This window comes from Anopheles bellator, chromosome 2, assembly GCF_943735745.2.
Source record: "Anopheles bellator chromosome 2, idAnoBellAS_SP24_06.2, whole genome shotgun sequence".
Lineage (NCBI taxonomy): Eukaryota > Metazoa > Arthropoda > Insecta > Diptera > Culicidae > Anopheles > Anopheles bellator.
In genome coordinates this window covers 69890100-69907073 of record NC_071286.1, presented here as the reverse complement: position 1 = coordinate 69907073, position 16974 = coordinate 69890100, and the positions used below count along the sequence as shown (strand labels likewise).

The window sequence follows — 16974 nt, the reverse complement described above, 5'->3', positions numbered from 1 at the left end:
TATCCGTTTTTAATATGATACTGTTAGTTGGCTGATATTCCCTTAGCTCAAGTTAGCAGGCTGGATGACAAAGCGTGGTATGCGATGGAAACAGAAGCGCTCTTCGGTACTATGGTTGGCTTGAATTTTCGGCCGACTGACAAATTTTCTTCAATCCGGGTACAGCTTGCAGGCTTCCGAAGAGCGCGTTCATCGTTCATTAGGCAGCCATTTTTCTCTCTTGCCGATTAGCATTCGCGTCGACTGGTTGTTGAACGAACGCTGCGCGAATTTATCGCGAAAAAAGGAATTTACGGTGACAATTTTTACTGCAACTCGTGGTTAAACGTGCTACAATTGTGGTTATCAAGTGGTTTCTGTAGAAAACACCGATAATTCGTCGAAATGAGTGGTTACGCTCGGCCACCGCCAAGAATAGATGGAATGATCTCACTGAAGGTAAGCACTTTGTAAATTTGCCGCAAGCCCCGGCAAACGACGCGTTTCTGTGAAATTCCGAGATCAAACTGTTGCTCGGTTCGCTATCTTAGGATTTTTCGATAGTAGTGCACGGATTCGCTTTGGATCGTCGTAGTTTGTAAGTCCATCTCCACTGCGTAGTAAGGAGAAAGTTGCTGGCCGCATTCATAAAATGGCGTCGGTCGCCGGGCGTTTCGAAGTGCCCTCAAAAATAAAACCTGTTTCCTTTTTATCAGGTCGATAACTTGACGTACCGCACCACTCCGGACGACCTGCGACGTGTTTTCGAACGTTGCGGTGAGGTGGGCGATATTTACATTCCCCGCGATAGACATACACGCGAAAGCCGTGGATTTGCATTCGTACGGTAAGTAGAAGGGTCCGTTTTGCATCCAATGGAGCCCTGAAACCAACTTCTCTTTCGTCTTGTGGTGCAGATTCTATGACAAGCGTGACGCCGAAGACGCACTAGACGCCATGGATGGCCGCATGTTGGACGGTAGGGAGCTGCGCGTCCAAATGGCGCGCTACGGTCGTCCGACTTCGCCGCAGCGTCGTGGCGGCAACAGGCACAATGGACGTGGTCGTTCCCGTGAACGGTATCGTCGCCGATCGCGATCCCGCAGCGCCGAGCGTCACCGTCGCACCTACTCACGCTCCAAGTCTCGGTCACCACGTTCGCGCTCGGGTAGCAAATCCTCGCGCGGCAAGGAGTCTCGTTCTCGCAGCCCGGCTGAACGTACGGGACATTACTAAGTCTCGCATTGGCGGTGTATTCGATTTCGTGCAGCGTAAGTTTGTGGCACCCGTTGAAGATAAGTTAGTTATTGATTATTTTGTTTTGTTCAATTCATCAGGCGACGGAACTATACAATGGCCGACACTTTCAATGCTGACGACGGGCGATCGCCGATTATTCGAGGTAACAGTCCTGCACCATTTGTTCTTATTTTGTTTCTAGTTCGTGTTTGACCCACGATCAACTGTTATTGTTTGTTTGGAATTGGAGCAGTTCCGTCGAAAATTGTTTTCCTTCAAAAAACACAAACATAATACGATTGAGAGGACTATCAGATAAATCTTTTGTCACATTGAGAGAACGAGTTGGACCACAAGGACCACAAGCTCTCATCGCGCTCGCATCCTTCTTCACATTTGTCCGCACAGGACAAGAAACAGATGATTCGAGAAAAGCACAGCCTCGTGTGTACTATCCAGAATCGCTGCGGATGGCAGAGACTGGTGCGCCACTGCGCCATATGATAAAATCTTAACAGATTCTGTATGTGCTTCTGTTATTTTCTGTTTGTTTTCGTTATTTCATTATTTTCCGTTCGACCGTGCGAAAGATTTCATTTACTAACACGCTTTGTTGTGTTACATGAATTGCCGTGAGATATGTTGTTAATTCTGTTTTACCATCGCCGCACGGTCATATGATCCGGAATTGACTTGTATTGACACTGCGAACAACAAACATCTGCAACACTTGAGCACCCGTTCCCGTGTGTGGTCGTTTGTACTAAACGAGTATCCATCTCATATTCACATATAGGGCAAATGCGGTTGCTGTGCGCTGTCCTGCTGCCTGCAGATTTGCCCATCCGGCTACTGATCCCCTAATACGCCGTTTTCCTAGCGAGCTGCTTCACGTTCGCTGCGCAACCCGTAAGCGGGAGGAAGGCGAACGGAGAGCGCAAAGAACCGGACACTGTCCGGATCTCTCCGGGAGCGGCAGTTGTTGAGCTGTGCATGCTGCCACATTCGACGGAATGTTCGCCGGCCGGAATGTTTCATTTCGTTCATGTTCGAAAAGGAAAGGTGTAGCCGGAGATTGAGCGGCGCGCGCGTGCTGTGTTGGTGTCCGTCCTGTCCGGTGTCCGATCGACTTGCACCACTTGCATGCATGCGTGCCTGGCCGCGCGGGGTTCCGGTGGAAGCGAGAGGTAGGGATGGTGATTTTGTTTTCAACGAAAGCAACCTCAGGAGCGGAGAAGCGGTCGCGTCACGGCTTTCAACGCAGCTTCTTCCAGGGAGCAATGCGGTGACGATGATCATCCCGATGCCCAGCTTTGGCAGCAGCGACATTTTGTTTACAACCATGCTATGCTGCTGCTGCTGTTTCTGCTGCGATCGAATGTTGCTGGTAACGTTGCAGCTGCTACTGCTGACCGCGACTGTCATCTGCTGACTCTATGTATGTGTGTTTGCTGTCTGGGAGATGCTGACTGTCGGCTGAGGGAGATTGAACGAAGGCTGAGAGGAAGATACAGAATGGGCGAGGCGAGGCAAGGCGAGCGGTGGTTGCAGTTGATCCCATGTGTCCGGTTTCGTCGGTGGCGACGACATTTGGCAGTTTGTGTGTTTTTCTTCTCTTTCTTCTTTTCTTCCAGCTGGAGTAGCAATTGCAAATTCTCTCTATAGTTCTCCATTTACAACACACCCTAGCTGTTATCCTTTTTAGATGCTTTTCAAAGATTGTCTTTTGTTGTTTGGTTTCCTTGTCCTTCAATTACTCTCTGTGTACCGGCTTAACACCACCATATCGATTGGTGTCACAAGTTGAACACAGCTGATACCCAGACACACATTTGCCACCGCCGCACGTAACTTAGTACAGAACTAAAAAACAAAAACATTTGACACGTTATTGCAAAGGTCGTGCAATGTTCCGTGTCCAATAGAAGTTTGGAGGAGTGTGCAGTCGTCGTCGTCCGGCAGGCCGCGGCAGTCGCTTGAGCGAGAATTGATCATCACAAACACTCACCATCACCTATCCCATGAGCTTCGCACGAGGAGAAGGACACATGTAGCTTGAATTCAGCGGCCACCGCTTCACGTTTTAGCAAAGCATTTTTGGGAGGAGTTCGAAGAAGTGCGCCAAGACGTACGGAGGCCACACAAGGGGTGTATGCGATTGCCGATCGCGAGCAGAAGCGCGATGCACTGCGATTGCAGCTGAGGTTTTTCGAACAAAGGAAGGAGCACTGGCATCGAGTAACACCTCTTCATGGCGCGATTGCTGCCAGTGGTTGTTAGTAGGTGATAAGGGATTAGGAGGAGGGATTGAAGAGAGAGAGAAAGAGGATCTACGCTCCAAGAAATTGTAGTAATGCTCTCGAGAAAGCTGTCTACAGGCTGAAACTGCGTCTGAAAAACGATCACTGGGGCGGTTACTGGAGTAGTTTAAGGTAATCAGCGCTGATCGCTTAGCACGACACGACACGAAGCTGGTTGGTGAATTAGCAGTTAACGAATGGTGCCGGGGCAAGCAGATTTAGCGGTGCGCAGAGTTCGAGAAGGATTCACACATGTGCGGCGCCGTTTACGTCGCGTCCCAGCGTGGTTGGCGAGTGCTTTGTTTTGAAACCTGAAAGCCTAGTCCGAGCACACCAGGATCAGTTCGATTTTGCCACGAACCGGAAGATTGTTGTAGCAGGAACTGCGAGCCCCGTACCTTCGTAATGTTTGTTGCTGACTGCATCTCTCCTTTTCGACTTGTCTCTCCTGGTTCCAATGCTCCTGTGTTCGTGTACCGCTCTCAGTGCAACGATGATTCTATGCTTCGTGTTCCTGAGACACTACTGCCAGGAGAATGTGCCCACGTTTGCTGACATTACTGGCTCCATCGAGCACCGATTCGTGATTTTTTTTTCTAGAACCATTCCCAACGGTTTGCAGTTTTATATTTACAGATTTCTCCACGCAAAACATTTACAAACCTTCGTTAGTAAACCACAATCAACAAAGCAACGCGATACCGCCACCATTATACTGAGTGCCGCAAGCAGCGTGGACACACCACCACCAACACCACCTTTAGAAACTGGCCCAGGTATCAACCCGTCTAATAATAGTACCATAATTCAGCGATGTAGCGTTTCGGTAATCTGTCTGCTGATTACTAAATGTAAAAATGAAAGATAAGTTAGTTTCGATATCGAACATGTCATTCTTTTTCTTGAGGCGCGTATTGCCCACTTTCACGCAATGTGTACGCATTTAACAAAGGCGTTTTTGTCGGTATTTCAATAAGTTTAGGCTGGAATAGGCATACCGAAGGTGGAAAAGCTTAGAATTATAGAATCGATACGGAAAGAGACCGAAGATGGGATGGGACGAAACCTCTTGCTACCTATCAATCCCCTGCTGACGGTGTTGCCCAGCAGCCGATGGGAGACCCCTTCTTTACAACAATGGTTACAAAAGCTATCAGAAATGTATCCTGCTTCACCGTGGACGAAGGTAAGTGTGTCTCCTGGCTGGGTCGCACCGTCGGTTGATCAAGCAGAAGATATCGGGAACGGTAGGTAGCGTGCGGGAGGCTTTGACATTATTTGTAGTTGAAATGAATCAATAAAGTTTTGCTTTGATACTTGACGCGCGGGAGCTGCACATTGTGGTGCGAACTCTAAACAACTAACTACAAATACGTCTCTCCATGTACAACTAGTTGATAAAATGCGGAATATTTTAAGTAGTGACGATCGCGGTACTAACAGTTAGCAGAGCACGCCCCTTCGCGTTGGAGGATAACGAATTCGCAATACCATGGCTTTTGGATAGTTGTGTAGCAGAGTGTAGGGAAGAGGTTAATTTGGTAGGTTGGACACTAACCAATCAACAGACACGCGAAAACAATAACAGGATAAATGGTCTTTATATTAAGCATCTAATTCTCCGTTACTTTCTGCAACAAGTGTGTTTGAGTGTTTCCGTTTTCGTTTAAACCACTTCTCTGCCTGCCTTCGGAGTGGTGTGGTGCTGGATACTGCGGTGCGATCTTTCGACAAAATATTTGAAAATCCGTGCGCGACGATCGTTTGAATAAAAACAAAAGCTGACGCGATCACTCTTGTGCAACCAAACAATTTATTTTTGAAACCGGACCGAAAGAAACCGGAGTGCTCCGAGAGAAATCCACCCAATCTTTAAAGATTCATATATTAACAATAATTTCCTTGGGCGTTCCACTGACATGTTTTTTCCGTTTGTAATAGATTAATAGTTAAAGAAATTGCCATCTCCCGTTTGGCGCGAGTAGCCAGGATTTGTTAGCGGCGTATGCGGCCCAGTGTTCATCAGTTTCACGCTGTTGGGCGAGACTTTCTCGCGTAAACCCCCTACGAGCAGTGGATGTTTCAAGCGAATGATTTTTTCCGGGCTTAAATCGCGTGTGTTTCGCAACCTGCGAAACGTTCGATTGCCAAGCGTTTCTTCCTGTAGCACCACATCATTCTTACCCAGAAATAAGTCATCGGAATGGTTGTACTGGGCCGCCAAATTAATGTCCAGCGAGTCCAGTGGAATGTTTCTGAAATTCAATCAAAACACTGTTAAGGGGCGGCCATAATCGCTGTCGCCGCTACTGATCCCAATATTACCCATAGTTTGAAAAGTGCGCCGCTCGACGTGCAGAACTAAGCGTTTGGTGGTAAAAAACCCGTTCGTTTGGTGGAAGTGCGTCTGACCAGCGCTTTGATGGCTGTGTCGGTGGTGGCACCGGAAGAGGCTTTCGGTAGCATCCTTCACCATCGATACACGGCAAGTGATCCTCATTTCGTTCGCGCTTGATCGGCGTTTCCGGTTGCTTCAGTACCATCGTGCCTCGTAATTGGTTCACAATTTTAAAAAAAGTTGCAAATCGTAGTTTTAGTTTCAACAATTTATTTATCGAAATAAAATTTGTTCCTTCCTTAGCACTTCACGTAAAGTGCATCTCTTGACGATAGTTCACAGGCTACTTCGATGTGATTCAACTACAGCTTGCTCACGTTTAATCGATTTTTCTTTTCCCGCCATAGAAACCGCGGCCCCCGAATCGACCCAGAATTTCCATAACGACTCACGCAACCGGTACAACGTGTTGCTTCAAGCTTCTACCTGCGAAGGACTGCCACCCTCGGTTCCGCCTGTCCTGGCTATTTTCCGTTCTGGCGATGTGCCAGCCGGAACCTTGACATCGTTTAGCACGGCCAATGCGGCCTTTGTCTGCGTTCGTTTTTGCTTTCGCTTGTTCTGATTTTGAACACTTTTCAACATTTTACCTTCGCTAATCCTGCGGGAAAATGGAAAGGGAGAAGTATTGATAAGATTGGTCAAAAATTGTTAACGACCACCAACTTACATAAGTGTTGCCCTGGTTCCAGGGCCCCAATGGGCGGCTGGGTTTTCCTGAAATCGCATCATCGATTCTTTTCGGCTAGGAGGATTCGCTTCCGGATGCAGCTCGTCCAGGTTGTACTCACGAGATGGCGGTTTGGCGAGAATTGCACTCAGAGGTACACCCTCCAGAAAGCGGTCCGCCTTAACTGGATGTACACGGTGCCAGCAGCGCAGAATATCCCACAGCACTCCGATCGGAGCATCCGTTTTGATGGACGTGCGATTGGCATGGGAGTACGAAACCCTGTACCCGGCGTGCAGGAGTGCCGAACGGAACTTTAACATCGAAATCGATTCCAGCTTTAAAATGCCACAGAGGCGATCCAACGTGTAGTAAAGGGGAACGTCCGGTAGCTCTTCGCGTATCACCGCCAGCGTGCCGCAGATGCGCCGTATCGTCGTTAGATGCGTTGCTTCCTCTTCTTCGACTGTATGCGCCAACTCTGCGAGGAACTCATCATCGTGCAACGGAGCCGACCATATCGGGCCACCCATATGGTGCTGATGGTTACAATGCTCGCAGCGGCTCCCGATAAATGGTCCAGTCGGTAGGCCAAACTTGATCTGCTTGGGGTTGGTTTCGGTAGGGTTCGGTTTGAGCACACCCAGTGGTTGCAGCGTAAACGACTCGCAACCCGTACACTGGAACACCATCGCTTGTTTGCTGCTGCTCTTCTTGCACGCGTACTGTCCGGTGTAGATGCGAACAAACACCCGGATGTAGAAGTCGGCCGAAATACACAACAGCGGTCGAATGTAACGCCCATATCGGGTGGCGGTCGTTTCGAGGCATCGCAGCAAAATGCGCAGTGCCATTTCGTGGCACGCTTTGGTTTTCAGTGGCACCGAACCGTACTTGACGTAGCATGCTTCTGGCGTGTTGCCGGCCAGAACGGCCATGTCCGTGGCTGTGATTAACAACAACCCACCGTCCTCAACGCTCTGGACGGCCCCGTCGAGGAACCGGCTTGGGTGGCCGTACGGATCCAGATCGATTGCCGTGAAACGTTGATCCGGTTTCGTTGACATGTACATGAGCGTCCTGCAAATATTGGAATCATGATACAAGAAGAACCATTGGCTTAAGGCTTAAGTTTTTTACATTGCATCGTTGAAGCTGGGAGTGATAAGGTTCTCCAGTCCGTTGTGTTTCACGTTCTGCTCGATCGACTCAACAGCGGATTTCGATAAATCGTTTGCAATCACTTCTCGCACGCCACGCACCTCTTTTGCGTAGCGTATGCTCCGAAGTCCCGTCGCTGAAAGAGCTTCGAGGATGCGCAAACCGCTCTAGAAAAGTGCGTTAATTCGTCGTTATAATCGTCATTTGTCTCGATTCGTTTATACTAATGTTCTTACTTCGTATTTAACACCAGCTTCAAGGGGCACCACCGTTCTGTTGGGCTCACCATTTCGCTGTTGTTCTTGTAGCTTCTCTCGCTGGTAGATCCGCGAGAAAGTGTTCAGCACGCAGATGCTTAGATCGCGGTTAAACTCCTGCACCGGATTGTAGAAGACATGTTCGGCCACCAGTATTTCGGCACTTCCTTCGCGGATTGTCTTCATCGAGGCACTGGCCGTTGTTCCGCCGTCCACCATCGTGTTTTCGAAATTAGATGCTGAGTGGTTCGTTAGTTAGAACGTTGCGGTGTAGTAAACAAAATCGCACGTGTTTACATGCGTTGTCGCATATTGACAGCAAAAGTGACAGCTTGGCTGACTTTCTTCGCATTTGATTTTGAATTTGGGTTCGGTATTTGGTCAACAATTTTCCATCGTTTATTGCTGCATCTTCTCGTGCCTGAACCGTTTCTTGATAGAACACAATAAAATTGCGATTAGAATGAGTTACGATAGTTTATTACTTAGTTATCGTGACCGGCTGTTTGCCGCTCTCCAGGTTGATAATTCAATCCATTTTACGTTTTACCTTAATATAGTGTAGTCTGTGTGGGAGTCTAGGCGGTGTGTCTATTGATGACATAAACGCAAGTGAATTTCGAACGCGACGAAAGGAAAAGGGCAAGTGTTTCAATTGCGGCACCGGGGACCATTTACAAACTGTACTCTAGCTCGTAGCGGATGTACTGATTTTTCGGATCGTTCGTGATGCGCGGATAGCCCACGATCAGCGCATCCTGCGCTCCAATGTACAGCGAGTTGTAGATCTTCCAGTAAACATCACGCACCTTGCGCGCCGGATGGAACAGTCCTTGAAGCGTGTACTGTAGAATCTTGATCGGCCCCAGTGCCACCCGTAATCCCTCGACCGCATCCATGAATGCCTGCACGAGATGGGGCGAAGTTTCGAAGATGTTCGGCCACACGTAGTTCAGCAGATGGATCAGAGCGTCCTCGCACCCAAAACCGTACACACCCAGTGCCATGTGTTTGATGGCGGCACAGGCCGTTTGTCGGTGAACCAGGTCGCGATCCATCAGGGCGTCCTCTAGTAGCGGGCACACGGCATAGATGTAGTCTTTGCCCATTTCCCCGATGTACTCGAACAGGAACGACAGCGACTTCAGCACTCCATTCTGTACGTTCAGTTCTGGCACCCGGTACTCGTTCATCAGTGCCGGAAGCACCGTGAATGGTCGACAAGTTTCGGCCACGATAGCGATCGCCACTGTCGTGCAGACGCGATTTTGGCGCTCCTGAACCTTCAGATTGTTCAGCAGCGTCGCCAGCACATCGTGCGGTCCGATCGCCTTCGCAATATATCCGAACGTGTTGACCGTTGCTCGACGGATGGCCTTTTTGTGTGCTTTCAGTAGCTCGAGCAGCTCGAAACAAATGCGCATCCACTCGCGCGCCGACACATATTCCGGCCCTCGATCCGCTATACGTCCCACGAGATCGATACAGTTTTCCTGCACTTTCTCGTGACGATTCTTCAGGATGGGTGTGAGGCGAGGAAGAAGATCCTTGATCGGGGGCGTCATCTTTGTCATACCGATCACGTTCACGATCGCCTTCAGGGCACCGAGAATCGATCCCAGTACCTCTGGGTACTCCTCGCCCAGATACTCGTACAGCACCACTCCCAGATGCCCCATGAGCTTCTCCTCCTGGCACGTCTTCATAACGACCGCAATACGGGAAATCAAATCGGCGGCCTGTTGACGCACCTTGGCCGACTTGTTGTTCAATCGCCACAGAATCGTACCGCAAATCTGCGGCAGGTACGGCTTGACACGCTTGCTGAGCTGGTTCACGATCGTTCCGAATCCATTCAGCATCACCACGTCCTCCGTCGTCTGCTCCTGGAACGCGTACAGGATGCCGTCGATCAGCTGCTCCTCGAGCCGGGAATCGATGTCGGCCGCACCGAGGTTGGCCATAATTTTCTCGATCGTCTCCATCACCATTTTGCGGTACTGTTCATTCTCGTCCTTCAGATCGTCCACAACCCGGTTCACGATCTCGGACGCGCCCACCTTGTTCGCAATCTCCACAGTCGTATCGACCAGCTGCCGGTAGTTGCGTCGATCCAGTGCCATCCGGTGGTTCCAGAAGTGCTTGAAAAAGTGAGGCAATATTTCCTCCTTGATGTACTGCGCCTCAACACCGTCGGTCGCACAGCACTGCTTTACCACCTTCAGCACAATCTTCTTCATCTCTTCGTCGGGCGACTGGAACTCGCGAATCAGGATCAACATCACTTCGCGCGTATAGTAGTTGGCGTACTCGGCGTCCATCAGCGGAATGAGGTAACCGATCGCTTTCAAAAACGCGGCCAATCCCTTGCCACGGTGCGTTCGGATACCCTTCCAGAGGGGTTTCAGCACGGAATCGAACGACTCGATACCGTACGGGGTGGCCGCTTCGGCCAGGGCCGCCAGAGCCAACGCAGTGATCGTGCGCACTTTCTGTTGTTCGTCCACCAGCCCATGCTCGATGATTTCGACGAGCGATTTTAGATGCGGCAGGATCGCACATCCCATCAGGATGGCGATCTGCTGTACGATCTTGATGCCGGTGTGCCGCGCTTGCCATGATTTTTTACTCTTGCATACCGCCTTCAGGAAGGGCAGTAGCGAGGGAATGCCGAGCGCCGAAGCGACCACGGCGAAGGCACGGGCCGTTGTGTTACGCACGTACTCATCGATGTTGTCAATGTCGGGTCGCATCGTGGAGATCATCGTGGCGAGGCCGGCCGCCTTAGCGAGGTTGGAGATAATTTCTCGACCCTCGACGCGCGCATAGTAATCCTCGTCGATCAGCAGAGGCTCGATCACGACGAGAATTTTGTGCACGTACGGTCGAACGAGATCATCCAGCTTGTAGAGAATACGATCGATCACCTTGACCAGCAGGTGACGCTCCTGATCCTCGAGCGTGGGACTCATGAGCAGTGGCAAAATCTGGTTAAACAGTGCTCCGGCACCGAACTCGCGCGCCTTATCCGTGATCTGTCTAAGCGCGGCTTTACGCATCGGTGGCGTTCCGTTTTTGATCTTCAGCAACAGTTTCATGATTTTGCGCTCCTTCTGCTCCTCCGGACTAAGCGACTCCTCGTCCACCTCGACCAACAGCTTGTCAAAGTACTGCGCATCCTCCGGTTTCATGAACGGCAGATTACCCTTCGGTTGGTTGTCGACAAACTTGGCCGATTTGTCTTCGGTTTGCATAAAGAATCCGGCCGGTGTGCCTGCCATCGGGGTTGGGGTGGCCGTCAGTTTGCGTGCTGGGGTGCGGATGGGAATGTAACCGGCCGGTGGGGGCAGCACCTTGTAGCCCGGAGGAAACATTACGTCCAACTCTTCATCGGTAAACGGCCGATTGCGTTCGTCGATCTCCTTCTCCCATCGGTACGCCTGCAGTTGCTCGGGCGTCATCGAAGCGAGATGGCCAGGTGTTGGCGTGGCCATTGCCATCGCTTTCACTCCCACCGGCGTTGTACCGCCCGGTGTTAGGAGCGGCGTTGCATTTCCGCTCGGGGTCGCGCCGTGCAGTGTCGGCGTCATTGCCAGCGAAGGTGTCATTGCGGACGGTGTGGCATTCGAGGGTGTTTCGTCCCAACGTGAGCGGCGCTTCGAAGCTGGCGTCGTTCCCTCAAGCATGCTATCACTTGTGGCCCTGTCCGCGCGCGGTGTCTCGGCCCACGAGTGACCCGGTGTTTCACGTTCCGTTTTCGGTGTTTCGTCCCAACGATTGCGGCGAGTGGATTTTTCAGCCGGCGTCTCACGGCCCGGTGTCGTGGCCGTTCCTCCGGCATGTGCCGGTGTGGCGTCCCAGATTCGAACGTTCGGCGTAGCGCCCGGTGTTTCACTTCCCTTGTGACCCGGCGTCTCATCCCAACGGTGGTCTGCGGGTGTTTTCTGCGCAAAACAAATTGATGAAGATGACTCTGAGCCAAACACCCAGCTACGCTAACTTACCTCCGCATCCCAGGTCGGTGTGGCCGGTACGGCCAACTTTTTCGGTGGAACAAACTGTTCCTCTACCGACTGGTCCCAGCGGCCGCGCTTTTTCGGCTCCACTTTGTTGTTCGCCGTTCCGTTGGATGATATTTTAAGTGAACCGTCTTTGGCTTGCTCCTGAATTTTCTTGCGCAACTGTAGATTAAATCGGAAACAAATACCACTTGGTAAACATCTAACGATATGGTAAACTAATGTCCATTTCTCACCTCTGCTTCTTCTCCCTGAAGCATCTGTTCGCGACGGATTTCCGTGTACATTCGAGAGCCAACGTCCGGTGTTTTGCCACCTAAAGAAGAGCAATGAAATGTATTCAATATAGTCCCGACCCAGGCTCCATGAAGGTCTTACCATCTGCAAACGGATCCACTCTTTCGGGTGATATGACCAGTCGGCGACGTTTTTGTCGGTACTCATCCTCCTTCTCGGCCACCGTGGGCCTCCGGCGTTCGGCAAACGGATCGTAATCCTTCTCGGACTGAAATAGAACACAAGGTAAAGTTTTCCGTATCACTTTACTACGCACAAAACCATCCGCATACCTGAACGACTTCATTGAGCAGGGCAGCCGGTGCCGTGTAGCCCATGTGCCGGGTGTTACGCCCGATCGGGAGACCATCGTCCTCCTCATCGTCGATATCATCGTTCGGTGCGATCGACGTTACGTAGCCCTCGTATTTGCTGTTCTGATTGGCATCGTCGTACAGCTCGCTATCATAATAGCCACTCTCGAGCAGTCCCACCCCCTTATCTTTGGCCGCTTCCGCGTTGATCTCTTTCTTCTTCGATTGTATCTCAAGTATTTGGGCCTCAAGATCTGAAATGAGCGTACGGCGCGGAACGAAGCAGTAAATTAGCACAATTGTACGGGTAGACCGAAAAGGGCACCAAATCTTCCGGCCGCAGGTGCCAGCCAAAGCCAAAGGTAATATGGCTGCACGGCAGCACCAAACATTGGGAGACGCCGTGTTTTTCCGATAGTTGCGATGCCGTATCACTCGAAACTTTGGTGCACGAATCCACAGCTTGGTGTGCTGAATCGATTGCAAATAGTTTGCTTCAAAACTTACCTTCGTGAGTCTTGGGAATATCCATAATTTGCTGGAAAGTTGCGAAAAGCTGGATTTGTGGTTCTGTATATTTTCCCTCAACTTTGACAGCGACGAACAAAAATCTCAACTTTGACATTCGACGCGAACAGAAAATCCATAGCACGCAGCCCAGCGAACCGAACGCAGCCGTTGAAACAATGGGCTGCATCGTTGAATTGCAGGATGTTGCACGATTGAAAATGTTACGATTTGTTAAAGATCGACTTCACGCAAAATGCCTCAAAAAATGTACTTTGATGATCGAATATTTAAGATTTGAGGATCCGTATGTGAATTATTTATGATTGCACTTAGTTTTGTTTTAACCTATTAACGGCCTTTTTTCAATCACCCTGTTTTGTTTACAACGGAAATTCCCCTTTTTCCCCAAAACACAGGTTTGACACATAGGCAATTTTTAGCATAGAATTTTTGGGCTCCGTGATAACATATTTTCTGTGCAATTTTCGTTTTTTCGCGCTATCGTAGGGTGTTCGAAAGCATGGCAGATGCTCTGGTTGGCGAACACATAGAAGACGACGAAGTGCAGGAGATACTGAAAACCGGAACCGATCTGCGCCAGTACGCGGCTCAGATCGAGAAGGAGTTTAAGGAGGTCGAAAATCGCTCGATCGATGATTACATCAAGGAGAGCCAGAACATTGCCAGTCTGCACAACCAGATCGGCAACACCTCGAGCATCCTGGAGCGCATGGAGTCGATGCTGATGGACATTCAGGACGCACTGAACAACATCAGCACCGAGATTACGTCTCTGCAGAAAAAGTCTGTCTCCATGTCGGTCCAGCTGACTAACCGGCAGTCAATTCGTGCTCAAATCTCACAATTCGTCGAAGATATGGCGGTGCCGGAGGAGATGATTGCGTGCATCATGGAGACACCGGTCACGGAAAAGGAATTCATGACCCACCTGAACGAACTTAACCACAAGCTGAATCTGATGAAGGAGCTAAACTTTCGCGAATCGAAATCCTCTCAAGACGTGAACGATGTGTTGCAGAAACTAAAGGTAAAGGCGATGAGCAAGCTGCGCCTCTATCTGATGGAGCAGATCTTCAAGTTCCGCAAACCGATGGCCAACTATCAGATCCCGCAGAACGCGATGCTCAAGTACAAGTTCTTCTTCGAGTTTATTCTCTCGAACGAACGGGCGGTGGCACAAGAAATCTGCAACGAGTACGTCGATACAATGGGAAAAATTTACTACAGTTACTTCAAGAGCTATTCCACCCGGTTGGCGGCCTTAAAGTTCGAAGAAGCTGTCTCGAAGGACGATCTGATGGGATTGGACGATTCGGCGCCGAAGAGCATTTTCTCCAAGACGAGCTCGCTGAAAAACAAGAGCACGGTCTTTTCGATCGGCGATCGCGGAGAGGTACTTAACCAGCAGCTGGAGGCACCGATCATTGTGCCACACGCGCAGCAAAAGTCACGCTACGCGTACGAAGCGTTATTCCGGTCGGAGCAGTACGCGCTGGTCGACAATGCTTGCCGCGAGTATCTGTTTGTGACGGAGTTTTTCGTCCTTCGCGGACAGCAGGCTCAGGATCTGTTCAATCAGATCATGGGGAAAACGACGGCACTGTTGATTGTAAGTGCCGCCAGTGGTGGTTTGTGTTCAACGCTTCCATCTCCTTACGAATGGTGTTCTATCCGCAGAAAAACTTGGAAGTATTCGTGCAAGATTGCTACGACACGATCGCGCTCTTTCTCTGCATTCAACTGTGCCTGCGCTATCAACTAATGTGCCACAAACGATGCGTTCCGGCATTAGATAGGTAAATATGCCCCATTCTGCCACTCTGCTATATTCGGCACAAGTTTCTCACCTTTTCGCTTTTAGATATTGGGACAACCTACAGGCCGTTATATGGCCACGGTTCGAGCAGGTTTTTCGCATGAACATCCAGAGCATTCTAGACTGCGATCCGACCAAGTTTCCCAAAGAAACGGGACCACACTATGTAAGCTGGCTTCACAAATTCATGTTAAGCATGTATGGTTACCTTCCGTCTTCTCTGACAGATAACGCGTCGCTATGCTGAATTCTCAGCGGCCATCGTTGGAATCTCGGAAAACTTTCCCAACGAACTGGTAAGTCACCTGCTCCTGGAACTGCAGGAGGAAGTGAAGTGTTTTATGCTGCGCATGGCTGCCATTTTCACATCGCGCAAAGAGCAACTGATCTATCTGATCAACAACTACGATCTGGTGTTGGGAGTGTTGATGGAACGGACCCGCGACAACTCGAAGGAAGCGGAAGCGTTCCGGGAGCTGCTCAGCACGCGCAGCGCCGAGTATGTGGAGGAAATCTTGGCCCCCCATCTGGGCGGTATCGTACAGTACGTGAAGGACTGCGAGCAGATGCGCGACAAGGAGCAAACGGAGGAATTGAAGCGCCACGAGCGCCGCGCGTTGCAGTTGGTGGCCAATTTCTCGGCGAACTGGAAGAAATCGCTCGAAGAGCTGAACCGGGAAGTGTTCCTATCGTTTCCATCACTCGTCACTGGCTCACAGTTATTGCAACTGGCGTTGGCCCAGCTAGTGCAGTATTACCACAAGTTTTACAAGCTGCTTACACCGAATGCGCGCGCCCAGCTGGTCAATATTCACGTGATAATGATCGAAATCAAAAAGTATAAGAGTAATTATTAAGTAGCGGTTAGGTAAAGGTAGGGCAGTAGGGAGTAGACTCTGGTTTAGGATTCGAAATATTCTCAAGCATTCTCGACAGTCACTTGGGTACGTACTTCATGTGCTTATTTATTTGCATAAAGTGGAAAAAGACATACATATAAACTTTCGGTTCAAACGCTCGATTCCCTTAAGGGTGGCACGTTACATTGCATGATCTTTCCGAACGGGAATCCAAATTACCGCACGAGGGAGCCGACGTAGTTGGGATTCCATTTAGTCTTCGTCTGTAAGTAGCATCTCCACCAGATCGGCATTGGCACACTGGGAACCATCTAGCCGTTGCGGTGATCGCCACCGGAGAAGGGTGGGAAGGAACACCAAGTGCGTTCGTGGATCCTTGCGATATGGACAGTTCTGATCCTTCCAGCTGCGTTGAAGAGTACGAGGGGGCAATTCATGACATCACCATTACGAAGCACATTTATTGTTTTCGTTTATCGCCTTCACTATACTCACAATGGGCGTTCGATTTCCACCGTAATGAAGTGGCTCTTTTCCGGCGCCGTCTCCAGGGCTTTAGCGACAACTGGTGCAGCTGAAGTGCGATAAGAAGGGTTAACAGAATATTAGAGCTCATTAGCCGTACGCAGCTCCGTGGGGAAACATCCATCCATATTGACTATCTTATCTCCCTGAAGCCCGATTGGTGAATAATTACGATGCTCCCACGGGAGCATCCTGCCCAAAGTTCCCGTCTACTCACCCTGCACACAGTACGGACACCAGCTTTCCCCGTTCGCGTCCTTGTTACCGGTGAACAGCACGTGAACCGGTTCCCCGCTGCTTTCCAGGCTCTCGGCCAGCTTCGTGAACTCCTCGTACCCCGTGACGTGATGTTTCACTACCATTCTTGCGAGACGGGCGATCGATGTGCGCATTCAATAGATCGCGTGTGAGGGATCGAGACCCGGTATTTAGGTTGTGCAATCCTGCGTCCGTTGCTAGCGACACTTCGACACTTTCGGATAGTAGCGAACGGTGGGTTGTTTTTATATCTCGCCGAGAACTGACAATCCGCGGACTTGCGCTTTGACTGACTCACCGGGGAAAGAGGGTTTTAACCTTTACGGTGTCAGCAACTGCGTGAGCTGCGTTTTTGAACACTAATTGAACCG

The 16974-nt window shown here is 50.2% G+C and overlaps 6 protein-coding genes across 9 annotated transcripts; 2 read left to right on the top strand and 4 right to left on the bottom strand.

Moving 5' to 3' along the window:
* Positions 1 to 232: 232 nt before the first annotated feature.
* On the top strand, positions 233 to 5311 carry LOC131210972 (serine/arginine-rich splicing factor 2). Of its 4 annotated transcripts, XM_058204307.1 has the most exons (6): positions 233 to 438; positions 696 to 826; positions 897 to 1250; positions 1317 to 1381; positions 2015 to 2405; positions 2493 to 4121. In XM_058204307.1, the coding sequence occupies exons 1-3, from the start codon at positions 385 to 387 to the stop codon at positions 1213 to 1215; spliced, it is 504 nt and encodes a 167-aa protein (XP_058060290.1). In that variant the 5' UTR covers positions 233 to 384; the 3' UTR covers positions 1216 to 1250; positions 1317 to 1381; positions 2015 to 2405; positions 2493 to 4121. The 4 variants fall into 4 exon arrangements, with proteins under 4 accessions (XP_058060290.1, XP_058060287.1, XP_058060289.1 ...); XM_058204304.1 differs by lacking the exons at positions 2015 to 2405; positions 2493 to 4121 and adding an exon at positions 4155 to 5311; XM_058204306.1 differs by lacking the exons at positions 2015 to 2405; positions 2493 to 4121 and adding an exon at positions 4141 to 5311.
* Positions 5312 to 5460: 149 nt separating this feature from the next.
* On the bottom strand, positions 5461 to 6061 carry LOC131210971 (cilia- and flagella-associated protein 276). Its single transcript, XM_058204303.1, has 2 exons — positions 5844 to 6061; positions 5461 to 5773 (listed from the first exon to the last, which is right to left on the bottom strand). The coding sequence occupies exons 1-2, from the start codon at positions 6059 to 6061 to the stop codon at positions 5461 to 5463; spliced, it is 531 nt and encodes a 176-aa protein (XP_058060286.1).
* Positions 6062 to 6152: 91 nt separating this feature from the next.
* LOC131207944 (tRNA (guanine(26)-N(2))-dimethyltransferase) lies at positions 6153 to 8315 on the bottom strand. Its single transcript, XM_058200580.1, has 5 exons — positions 8306 to 8315; positions 7984 to 8243; positions 7727 to 7914; positions 6587 to 7666; positions 6153 to 6517 (listed from the first exon to the last, which is right to left on the bottom strand). Exons 1-5 carry the CDS (start codon positions 8313 to 8315, stop codon positions 6331 to 6333), a joined length of 1725 nt encoding a protein of 574 aa, XP_058056563.1. The 3' UTR covers positions 6153 to 6330.
* A 196-nt stretch (positions 8316 to 8511) lies between these two features.
* Positions 8512 to 13145, bottom strand: LOC131210970 (splicing factor 3B subunit 1). The gene is made up of 6 exons (XM_058204302.1): positions 13121 to 13145; positions 12593 to 12867; positions 12402 to 12528; positions 12260 to 12339; positions 12009 to 12185; positions 8512 to 11948 (listed from the first exon to the last, which is right to left on the bottom strand). Exons 1-6 carry the CDS (start codon positions 13143 to 13145, stop codon positions 8679 to 8681), a joined length of 3954 nt encoding a protein of 1317 aa, XP_058060285.1. The 3' UTR covers positions 8512 to 8678.
* A 498-nt stretch (positions 13146 to 13643) lies between these two features.
* Positions 13644 to 15969, top strand: LOC131208958 (vacuolar protein sorting-associated protein 52 homolog). Its single transcript, XM_058201908.1, has 4 exons — positions 13644 to 14753; positions 14822 to 14940; positions 15006 to 15126; positions 15188 to 15969. Exons 1-4 carry the CDS (start codon positions 13644 to 13646, stop codon positions 15815 to 15817), a joined length of 1980 nt encoding a protein of 659 aa, XP_058057891.1. The 3' UTR covers positions 15818 to 15969.
* Positions 15909 to 16872, bottom strand: LOC131208959 (thioredoxin domain-containing protein 17). Its single transcript, XM_058201909.1, has 3 exons — positions 16563 to 16872; positions 16316 to 16394; positions 15909 to 16226 (listed from the first exon to the last, which is right to left on the bottom strand). The coding sequence occupies exons 1-3, from the start codon at positions 16735 to 16737 to the stop codon at positions 16073 to 16075; spliced, it is 408 nt and encodes a 135-aa protein (XP_058057892.1). The 5' UTR covers positions 16738 to 16872; the 3' UTR covers positions 15909 to 16072.
* Between the last annotated feature and the right edge of the window lie 102 nt (positions 16873 to 16974).

Bases quoted from the DNA above. Each gene is read 5' to 3' on its own strand.
- LOC131210972 (XM_058204304.1), top strand. From the start codon at position 385: ATGAGTGGTTACGCTCGGCCACCGCCAAGAATAGATGGAATGATCTCA. The intron at 439-695 runs GTAAGCACTTTG...CCTTTTTATCAG, and splicing joins ATGGAATGATCTCACTGAAG to GTCGATAACTTGACGTACCG. The intron at 827-896 runs GTAAGTAGAAGG...CTTGTGGTGCAG, and splicing joins CGTGGATTTGCATTCGTACG to ATTCTATGACAAGCGTGACG.
- LOC131210971 (XM_058204303.1), bottom strand. From the start codon at position 6,061: ATGGTACTGAAGCAACCGGAAACGCCGATCAAGCGCGAACGAAATGAG. The intron at 5,774-5,843 runs GTAATATTGGGA...ATTGAATTTCAG, and splicing joins GCGCACTTTTCAAACTATGG to AAACATTCCACTGGACTCGC.
- LOC131207944 (XM_058200580.1), bottom strand. The intron at 7,667-7,726 runs GTAAAAAACTTA...CAATATTTGCAG, and splicing joins CCCAGCTTCAACGATGCAAT to GACGCTCATGTACATGTCAA. The intron at 6,518-6,586 runs GTAAGTTGGTGG...ATTTTCCCGCAG, and splicing joins GGAACCAGGGCAACACTTAT to GATTAGCGAAGGTAAAATGT.
- LOC131210970 (XM_058204302.1), bottom strand. From the start codon at position 13,145: ATGGATATTCCCAAGACTCACGAAG. The intron at 12,868-13,120 runs GTAAGTTTTGAA...CGCTCATTTCAG, and splicing joins TATTCCCAAGACTCACGAAG to ATCTTGAGGCCCAAATACTT. The intron at 12,186-12,259 runs GTGAGAAATGGA...TTTAATCTACAG, and splicing joins TTCAGGGAGAAGAAGCAGAG to TTGCGCAAGAAAATTCAGGA.
- LOC131208958 (XM_058201908.1), top strand. From the start codon at position 13,644: ATGGCAGATGCTCTGGTTGGCGAACACATAGAAGACGACGAAGTGCAG. The intron at 14,754-14,821 runs GTAAGTGCCGCC...TTCTATCCGCAG, and splicing joins AAACGACGGCACTGTTGATT to AAAAACTTGGAAGTATTCGT. The intron at 15,127-15,187 runs GTAAGCTGGCTT...CTTCTCTGACAG, and splicing joins AAGAAACGGGACCACACTAT to ATAACGCGTCGCTATGCTGA.
- LOC131208959 (XM_058201909.1), bottom strand. From the start codon at position 16,737: ATGCGCACATCGATCGCCCGTCTCGCAAGAATGGTAGTGAAACATCAC. The intron at 16,395-16,562 runs GTGAGTAGACGG...ATCGCACTTCAG, and splicing joins GTGTCCGTACTGTGTGCAGG to CTGCACCAGTTGTCGCTAAA. The intron at 16,227-16,315 runs GTGAGTATAGTG...TCTTCAACGCAG, and splicing joins GTGGAAATCGAACGCCCATT to CTGGAAGGATCAGAACTGTC.